At 40.2% G+C, this 10,348-nt stretch overlaps 1 protein-coding gene across 3 annotated transcripts in view; it reads left to right on the forward strand.

The window, feature by feature from the left end:
• relt (RELT TNF receptor) overlaps positions 1 to 4,809 on the forward strand; it is a 70,393-nt gene extending 65,584 nt beyond the window's left edge. For all 3 annotated transcript variants that reach the window (XM_043692180.2, XM_043692183.2, XM_043692182.2), the window contains exon 11: positions 2,050 to 4,809. In XM_043692180.2, coding sequence (XP_043548115.2) covers positions 2,050 to 2,061 — 12 coding nt within the window. In that variant the 3' untranslated portion in view covers positions 2,062 to 4,809. The remainder of the gene's footprint in view (positions 1 to 2,049) is intronic.
• The last annotated feature ends 5,539 nt before the right edge of the window (positions 4,810 to 10,348 follow it).

Consider the following 10,348-nt stretch of genomic DNA (forward strand, 5'->3'; position numbering starts at 1 on the left):
AGACAGACTACTCAATTTGGTCAAAGTATGGCCAGTGAAACCAGGAACCCTTCCAAATAGGAGCAGTTCACTCAAATAAGGTCATCCCTACCTCACCAACCCACCACGACCACGATCCACCCACCCACCCACCTTTGCGACCACCAGTCTGGCTATGGTGGCTATTTTTATTTGGAACATATTTGAAAGTGCTGAGAGGATGCCCCAATTTTGAGATTCCTGTCCTGCCCTGATCCTCCTATGGTGGGCCAGCTCCTGTCTTGGGATTTTTTACATTCATTCACAGGATTTTGCTGTCACTGGCTAGGCCAGCATTCACTGCCCATCCTTAACTACAAGAGGGCAGTTGAGAGTCAACCCCTTGCTGTGGATCTGGAGTCACATGTAGGCCAGATCAGGTAAGAATGGCAGTTTCCTTTCTAAAAGACAGTAGTAAACCAGATGGGTTTTTCCTGACAATCGACACTGGTTTCATGGTCATCATTCGACTCCTAATTCCAGACTTTTATTGAATTCAAATTCCACCATCTGTCATGGCAGGATTTGAACCCAGGTCCCAGAACATTACTTGGGTCTCGAATTCACTAGTCTAGCAAAATGCCATCAGACCACTGCCTTCCCAAAGGAGGAGGGTCTTCAGGAGCCCCTATTGGTTCTCCCGCATCAAAATCCAGCCCACCATCATGAACTGGGTGACAAATGTGGCCTCTGGCTGTTCCATGGAAAATCAGGCTGTTTCCAACATAGTGCAGGCTCAGCATCCTCTTTTGATTCCAATACCAGGGTCCTAATTCACAGCAAATCCTTCCTGAGGTAATTACTTACTGCTGAGAGAAAGTGCTGTGAAAGCACAAGTTTCTCTAAGTGTTAATGAGAAAACTCAGGTCCACTATCACCCTCCCAAAACTGCACAGGTTTTTAAAGATATATGTGCTTTGACCATGTGCTGTCAATGTACACTTTAATGACAATCAAACATAGGTCCTTGCAAAAGGGTGGCTACTTTTTGGAATTTAGTTAAATATTGTTTATAAAATAATAGCTCACACTGAATGCTTTCCCTGAGAAGTAAAGTCACCAAAGTCTCAACAGAACATATGGCTGCACTCTCATTAGAGAGAGATGACTGGTGGGTGATTTAACTTGAGGATCACCACACCTCAAGCAAGGGGAGAGGTTGAGAAGGAGTGTCCCTCAGGTTAACCTCAGCTGGTGTGGGAATCAAACCCACGCTGTTAGTGTTACTCTGCATCACACACACCAGCCATCCAGCCAACTGAGCTAACTGACCCCCAAAATAATTTGTTATGAAATATCGATATACATTTTATGCCTGTTATCATTGTCTGTTAAGGGTATGGAAATATTTAATGCTGTTTAAGTTGTCTGAAATGGAAAATCATGGTTAAAGATTACTTAATCCTTAATATATTGGCTTACATATTTTTAAAAACAAACTGCAATTTATCTTATTTTTCTTCCAATATTGGACCTCTCATTCCATTTTAAGGAATTAAGGTCAGCTGGTTGATATTGCAAAATGTGTTCTCTCACAATGCTAACCATTCAAAGTGTACGCAGCAGCGAGAAATAGTTTTGAGTGTCTGGGGCCTCTCCCAATAACCTGCTATCTTTAGAATTTCAACAGTAAATTTAACCCCAAACTAATTGATATCAAGATTAACAAATGGTCAAGTATTCAAAATAGACAATTGGAAAGTTATCAACACTTTTTGTCTGCCATTGTACTTACATGGAATATCTAAAGTGAGGAAGAACAAGCTGCATGTTGGAAGTGAATTATATTTTGCAGAAATAAACATGACTTTGTTCTGAATTCTGTGGTGTTTTCATTAAACTAACTGTGGCAGGAAGCTACCCAGGTTCAATTCAAAGACACAAAAAGCATCCTTCACAGCTTCAGCAGATGACCAGTCTAACTGAAACATAAAAGCAATTCAAAGGGGATCTGGTCCATAAATTAGTGATAATAGTCTTAAAGATTATTGTTACCAATCAAATTTAAAATGCCTTTCTTTTTTGAAATAGGTTGGTGACTGAGTTTGTTGCAGATGGTGAAGAGATTCGCAAGTCGCTTGAATGTCAGTTGAAGCACCAGTGGGATGTACATCTCTTGTTCGAAGATTATCAAACATACAATCTTCTTCCAAATGTTCTATACTATATGTGGCAAAATGAGAGGATGTAGGATTAATCCATATGCTGGCTGGGAACTTGCAAATAAAGCCCAGTGTAAAGATGAGCGCAACTCATTTTTAAAGTTGAGTCTCCAAGGACAATCTCAGCTGAAATATCCAACCTCTGAAACACTACACACTGCCTGTTAGTTTACATCCTTTGTACCTCCTTTTTAAACTCTTTAATTTGTCCCTTGGAGAAAACTAAAGTTACAAACTTAAACCACAGCTTTCAGTGAAGCTTTCATCAGGTTTTTTACTTTGCATAGAGGATCCACTTGATGACAAAGTTGTACGTCCACTTTTTTTAAAAACTTGCCGTTTGAGGGCAAACAGAGCCATCTTGTGGAACTGAATCTAAACTGCTTCCTACTATACTACTGAGCCACACAGTGAATAAGGTTAAGGCTTGCTATTTTTATGACCTAAACGTTGTAATGATAATAATGAGAAACCAGAGAAATTGTAATTAATTCTTATTTTTAAAAAATGTGTTCTAATTCGACATCAACACAAGACAGAATTTTGAATTTTCACAGTATATGTTCAACTACTGATTAAAGGAGAGTCACCACTAACTAATTTCTTTTTAAAAAATACTATTTTTCAAACCCTCTCAAGGTATTGGCATAAATCATAGGAAAAGTATTATTTAAAAGCTTAACCCAGTCATTATTATAACATGCAAAGTTTTAAAGTGTTAAAGACAAAAACCAACACTATTAGGAAAACAAAATAAATTCTCTAATATGGTCAAAATGGTTAGAGCTTTCTCGACTGCCCAATTTCTCTGTAAATTATACAATTAAAAAAGGATTGTAATATATCATAGCAATAATATATCTTTTTAAAGATATAATGAAAAATGCATAGTAGCTACCTTCACAAGTAGATTGTTGCTACGTAGCGTACCTCGTATGTCATTTTCCCTCTTTCTAAAACGGACGGTTTTTAAAACCATTTTCAATTTGGAGTTTCCTGTGTATTGACTGTGCGCACCTTTTTTGCTAACTCACTGCTAGTTGTCAAGAGCGTGACTTCTGTTGAATGTTACAACAGCTGTGTTCCCTCAATCGGAAGCTGGCATTTCACGAAGTGCAGATCTGCAATCTGTTTAACTTGCGTCGAGTTCATTGTGTTTTCACTGTAAAATGCTAACTTCTGAGAAGGGGAAAGAAGGAAAAGAGTCTTTGCTAAACTGTTAGACTAGAAGGCACACATATTACCTATGAAAACAGGCGTGGTACTTTTGGTTTATCCCTATGTACAATTGATGTTACAGAATGGTGGTATGACACCATATCAGTAGGAGTCAATACAGTCATAGAAATATACTGCCTGAATCCTAACTGTAGTAAAGATTTATCAGCTGGAGACATTCAGTTACCCGTGTCTTGCACAGAAGAGGTAATATAAGGTGACACCCAGCATTGGAATGATCATGACATGTTGTTTCATCAGTTTGCGGTTCCATGTCAGTCGTGAGGAGGTTCTAGCCAGAGATGCAGACATTACCCACCTGACTTAAGCCTTGAGCTGTGAAGAGATAATGGTGATGGCTATACCACCAGCCCAAAACAAGAATTATGATACAAACCAACTATTAAATAAAAATAGAATTGTATGACATTATAGCCCTGAATCACTGGAAGTGGAATTCGGTGGATCCCACAATACCAAAGCAGAATTGTTTCCACTGATTCTGGGAAATTGCGTTGGTGAGTGTAAACATAACAATTCTTCTTTCTTCAAAGAAAATTCTGTTTTTAAAGTAGTGGTAACTATAGTGTGGAACTAACTAGACTATCCTTTGAAACTTGAGAACATTAAAAATCAATCCACATTGTCCAATAAAGGATGGTTGCATTGGGTGACTTATGTGGCATTTTTCCAATCACCTTTAGTGTTATCAGTAGGTTTGATGGTTGGGGAAGCACAATCGTTTTAAGAATTGTGTATCTTTGTTTGTAATGAATTCAGTTGACTGAATAATCAGTTAGGAACTGAAGAATTACTGAAGCCTATACTATTACCAACAACAACCTGGGTTCCACTGACATTATCATCCAGTCTATCTTCTGCAGTTGAATGTGTGGAATACTGCCCAGGGGAAGGGGCTTGCAGGGCAGTTTGGTTAACTCTTATCCTGTAGTGACAGCTATTGTTCTTTTCTGGACACAATAGTACCAGTCATAGTTTGAGCAGCTACACTCATTCCTCTGTAACTAGTGCTAGGGATTCTAAAAGTCATTTTGTAAGATTATTAATATACTTATCTGAAATTTAAAGAAGGGTCTGTCAGGTGTAATAACAGCATGCATCTCTTGATTCTATTCCCCCTTTCCAATGCCTGCTTGCAGCATTTTAATTCTGGGTGAAAATTAGTTTACATGTTGCTGCTTTTTACATTTTTGTTTTGATAAATATTTTGCAGTTTAATTTATTCTTTGTCATTTACTTTTATTTGAACTTTCTGTAAAGTATTGACAAGTGAATGCACTGATTAAAAAAAAAATCCTTGTGTCATTTGTTGGTTGTATTTATTTGTGTTTGGTTATGTTGCAGGATTTGTATTATATGATTCATCCAATAAACTAAAGTTTGTTCCTGAGTCTCATGGTGATTAGTACATAAGAAAAGTGTTGCAGATGCTGGTAATGTGAAATAAAGAAAAAAACAAAGTATTGGAGATCATCAGGACTGGCATATCTTAACATTTTTAGTTTAATATGACTTTTCAGAAATATGGAAGATGATTTAGTTTGTTATAGACCAGACCAAACTCCTCAAAATATATTAAGAAGATAGCCTTTTCCTTATTTTGAAGGTAAATGTCAGGTATTGCATTCTGGATGCAATTTAATTGGTCAAACTACCAGATTTGAAGCAAAACACACTTTATTCATACACTTTAGTTAAAATAGAACAAAAGAATAAAGAAAAGAATTTGGCTTAGTTGTAACTCTATTGGAAAACTTAGCAGAATAATAGATTAGTGACTAAACATTGACTGTTCCAATATAGAAACATCCCATAAACAGACATTGGCAAAATTCTGAAAACAGATTATCTCACGTACAACTTCAGCAACAGGAAGAGAATGCCCAGCTTTTAGTTGAGGAAAAAAAAATGGTTTCCACTTCTTCAAGACTCAGCAGCATCTGCCGCTGTAAAAATAAGAAACTAAAAATCCTGGTTCTGTGAGAGCTTGACCACACCCATTCAGACAGTTTCTATTGTTCTAACTTAAAAAAATCTCAAGGCCTCACAAGCTGTTTACTAGCTTTCCAAATAGACAGCTTTGTCTTAAAACCTCTCTTTTAAAAAGGAGTCATAGAGATGTACAGCATGGAAACAGACCCTTCGGTCCAACCCGTCCATGCCGACCAGATATCCCAACCCAATCTAGTCCCACCTGCCAGCACGAGGCCCATATCCCACCAAACCCTACCTATTCATATACCCATCCAAATGCCTCTCAAATGTTGCAGTTGTACCAGCCTCCACCACTTCCTCTGGCAGCTCATTCCATACACGTATCACCCTCTGTGTCAAAAAGTTGCCCCTTAGGTCTCTTTTATATCTCTCCCCTCTCACCCTAAACGTATGCCCTCTGGTTCTGGACTCCCCGACCCCAGGGAAAAGACTTTGCCTATTTACTCTATTCATGCCCCTCATGATTTCATAAACCTCTATAGGGTCACCCCTCAGCCTCCGACGCTCCAGGGAAAACAGCCCCAGCCTGTTCAGCCTCTCCCTATAGCTCAAATCCTCTAACCCTGACAACATCCTTGTAAACCTTTTCTGAACCCTTTCAAGTTTCAGGGAGGAATTGCCTTATGAGCAAAGGCTAAGGAGATCATGACTCTACTCATTGGAATTAAAAGACTGAGAAGTGATCTTATTCAAATATATAGAATTCTTAAGGGGCTTGTTAGTGTAAATATTGACAGGATGTTTCCCCTCATGGAAGAGTCTAGGATCAAAGGGCATAGTCTCAAAATAAAGGGGCATCAATTTAAGAATGAAATGAGGAACTTCTTCTCACAGTGCATTGAGCATCTTTGGCACTCCTTGCCACAGATAGTTGTGGGGGGACAGAGTTCTTGAATATATTTAAGGCTGAATTTGATTCCCTTACTGAACAAGAATCTATGATTACAGGGAAAAGACAGGAAAGTGGATGTGAGTAATATTGGATCAGCCATTATCCTATTGGGTGGCAGAGTAGGCTCGAGGGGCCAAACGGCCTGTTCCTATTTCTAATGGCCTTAAAGGCAACAGTTCGACTACCGGTAGTTGAAAAGTTGGAAGTAAAACTGATGGGGAATTCTAAAAGAACTGTAAACATTCAGCATTCTTCCAGGTGAGTCACAATATTGGTTCATCATTTTTCATAAGTTTAAGAGTGCTGCCTGACTTGGCTGCATTACTCAGCTGTGGTCTTATCGCTATGACTGTGTCCACACAAAAGAAGACCTTGTAGGCACAGTCCAGTTCTATTGCGTGAGTGGAAGCTTTGCTTGTTGGTGGATCTCACTGGCTGGTGACTTCGTGCTTTGACAGCTATGTGGGGGTGATTGATGAAGTCCTGCACCAGGGGAATCCAACGATGCAGACAAAATTCAAAGGGCAGCTGGTCTGAGAGTGGCAGCCTACAAATTCTTGGTTATCTCCACATTGGTTTGTTTTGGTTACACATATTGTATTGAGGGCTTGTCCTCTATCACTTTCCTGCCTTTGTTTTCTTTCTTTATTTGTGATTGTCTCATACCCAGGGTTCTGCTCTTCCAGTCCAAGATGTTTCCTCTCATTTCCACAGGGTGACTGTTGTGCCCCATTGCTAGCTGGAACCTTCCTTCTGAGCATGTAGTTGCCTACTAGTCCTTGGCAGCTTTGCACACTGCTCTTCTGCACTCCACCCCAGGAAAGCCTCCAGGCTAGGAGCCACCAACTCCATTCAAATCTTAGGTACTTATTGCCCACTCTCCCTGATTCTGTGAAAAACCAAAGCCACCGTTTCACCATAAGCTCAGACCTCTTCCCAGACCCCTCCATCCCTTTGACCTACTGTCCCTCTTATGCGGCTGGAGTGATGCTCTAGGCAGCAACTCCCTACTTTTCCTGCCTCGCTTCAGCTGGTCATGTTTTCAAGACACAGGCAACTATCTAGCCTTTTAAAAATTTAATCCAAAACGTTTGACAAGCATTTAACTAGCTTTTAGACATCTTACATCAGCTGAATTTGGAAGACAGTGGGTTTTCTTTCCCTCCCTCCTACCTTGCTGATTATTGCCATCATAGGATAAGCAAATTGAAATCAGAATGCTACCTGGCAGCTGTTTTACTGGGCACAGCCTTACGTTTATTCCCAACTGAAATGGAAAAACTAAGCCCCTTCATCTCTTTTCTCCCTTAATACATTCTTTTGACCAAGATCTTACTGACTTGTTTTAGTATCTTATTTGTAATCAATGTTATTTTGTTTTGCTAACTCTCATGAATAACTTTTAGATGATTTACTGCATTAACCATGCTATATACTGAGAGACTACAATATTTTTTCTGGAGCGTGAAGATAGGAGGCCAGGTTTCCCACATATTGGCACTGCGTAACACACCGGGAGCCTTATGGCACAGAGGTAGCATCTCAATCGCTAGACTAGGAGACTCAGGTTCATGTCCCACCTGCTTCAAGAGTGTGTTATACCATCTCTGAAAAGGTTGATTAAGAAAAGACATCATTACATGATCCTTCTTCCTCACCTGGAGGCCAGCCTGATTGACAGGCTTGGCTCCCAATTGGGCAAGGAGCATGGGGAGATCACAGGAGCAGGTAGGGAGCTTGGTGGGATCACAGGGTTGTCTCTCAATACCCAATTGGGATGGTGGGTCGATGAACAGAGAGGGGAGCCCAATGGTGGAGAGTAAGTTTTCCACAGGTATTCCTGCTCTTCTTGGCCAAGCTGTGCTGAAAAAAACCTAAGCTATTCCTTCTCCTGCACAGTCCACCCTTACCCAAGCTATCTTTAGCTCTAGAATCTCCTTAGAACCGGAAAATTAGTCAGCTAAGGTTAAACCTGTAAGACAGGTTGTACATGGCTCCCGGCTTCATTATAATATTTCAGTGCACAGCAGGCTGCTTGTAAACTTGGTAGTGGGCATTCTAGAGATAGATTGGGGCAAAGTTTCAGTTTAGAATGTTACATTTCACCCATTCTCAGTACAGAAGGAATAGTTAGTAAGTTTGCACTTGACACAAAATAGGTGGTGTAGTGGACAATGAAGACGGTTATCTCAGAGTACAATGGGATCTTAATCAGATAAGCCGATACGCCAAAGGGCTGAGGACTGGCAGATGGAATTCAATTTAGATACATGTGAGGGACTGCATTTTGGAAAGGCAAATATACTTTTACACTTAATGGTAGGGTCCTGGGAGTGTTGCCGAATAAAGACACCTTGGGGTGTGGTTCATAGTTCCTTGATGGTGGAGTTACAAGTAGATGGAGTAGTGAAGAAAGTATTTGGTACACTTGCCTTTTTTGGTGAGTGTATTGAGTATAGGAGTTGGGATGTCATGTTGCAGGACATTGGTTAGGCCACTTTTAGAATACTGGTTTCAATTTTGGTCGCCCTGCTATAGAAAAGATGTTGTTAAACTTGAAAGGATGCAGAAAAAAAATTTACAAAGATGTTGCCAGGGTTGGAGGCTTTGAACTATAAGGAGAGGCTGAATAGACTGGGATTATTTTCCCTAGAGCGTCAGAGGCTGAGGGGCAACTGTTAGAGAGGTTTATAAAATCATGAAGGGCATGGATAGGGTGAATAGCCAAGCTATTTTTCCTGTGGTAGGTGAGTCCAAAACTAGAGGGCACATGTTTAAGGTGAATGGGGAAATACTTAAAAGGAACCTAGGCAGCAACTTTGTCATGCAAAGGGTGGTGCGTGTAGGGAATGAGTTGCTAGAAGAAGTGGTAGAGGCTGGTACAATTACAACATTTAAAAGGCATCTGTACGTGTACATGAAGAGGGAGGGTTTAGAAGGATACAGACCAAAGGCTGGCAAATGGGGCTAGATTAATTTAGGGTATCTGGTCAGCATGGATGCATTGCGCCAAAGGGTCGGTTTCTGTGCTGTACAACTCTATGACACCAGTTTTTGAATGTTAAAATGACTCCAAGTTGTTGTTAAGATGTAAAACAATGAGGTTTGACAAGCTTTTGTACCACTGAGGGATGGCATAGCCAGCATTAAATAAGTCCTCATCTGGTATCCTTTGAACACAACAGCTACTAAACAGCAAAGTGAATTCTGGAGGATGCTTACTCTTCCTTTTCTCTTCAGTTGAAAGAGTTTCATTTGTCTATGTGTGCTTTGACAGAGTACAGCATTGGCAAATATCTGCTTCTTTCTTACTCACTACGTGTCCCCCAGTCTCTCGCTATGCTATTTTTAATAATCAGTTTAAAAAAAGCAAATTAAACCAAATCCATCAAATTAACCAGCAAATAAATCAGACGACAGCTCTTTTAAAGCCGTAGTGTGTCAAATTATACTTCCACTTTGTTAGTTCAGAGTCACCTGGCTGAGATTAGTTTGCACAGAGGTGATCGTTTTTATCACTAGACCATAAACCCAAAGATCCAAGTAATGTTCTGGGGACCTAGGTTCAATCCTACCCTGGTGACTGGAGGAATATGCATGCAATAAAATATCTAGCATTAAGAGTGTAATGATGACTATGAAACTGTTGCTAGCTGTCAGAACAAAATCCATCTGGTTCACTAAGACTGCTTTAGGGAAGGAAACTACCACCCTTGTCTGGTCAGTGACTCCAGATCCACAGAATTGGGGTTGACGCTTAACTGCCCTCTAGGCAATTAGGGATGGCCTAGCCAATGACATCCACATCCTGTGAATGAATAAAAAAAAGGGACAGGGATCATATTGGGGCTACCTCAATGTCAGTGACTCAGTATCACAACACTACACAATGGAGGGCACCCCATTGTACAATAAATTTGCATTCGCTGCGCTTTGCTGTCATTAACCAATTCCTGAAGAAGGGCTTATGCCCGAAACGTTGATTCTCCTGTTCCTTGGATGCTGCCTGGCCTGCTGCGCTTTTCCAGCAATATATTTTCGG

This window comes from Chiloscyllium plagiosum, unplaced genomic scaffold (genome assembly GCF_037043375.1).
Source record: "Chiloscyllium plagiosum isolate Xiang-an unplaced genomic scaffold, Cpla_swu_hap1 HiC_scaffold_6, whole genome shotgun sequence".
Lineage (NCBI taxonomy): Eukaryota > Metazoa > Chordata > Chondrichthyes > Orectolobiformes > Hemiscylliidae > Chiloscyllium > Chiloscyllium plagiosum.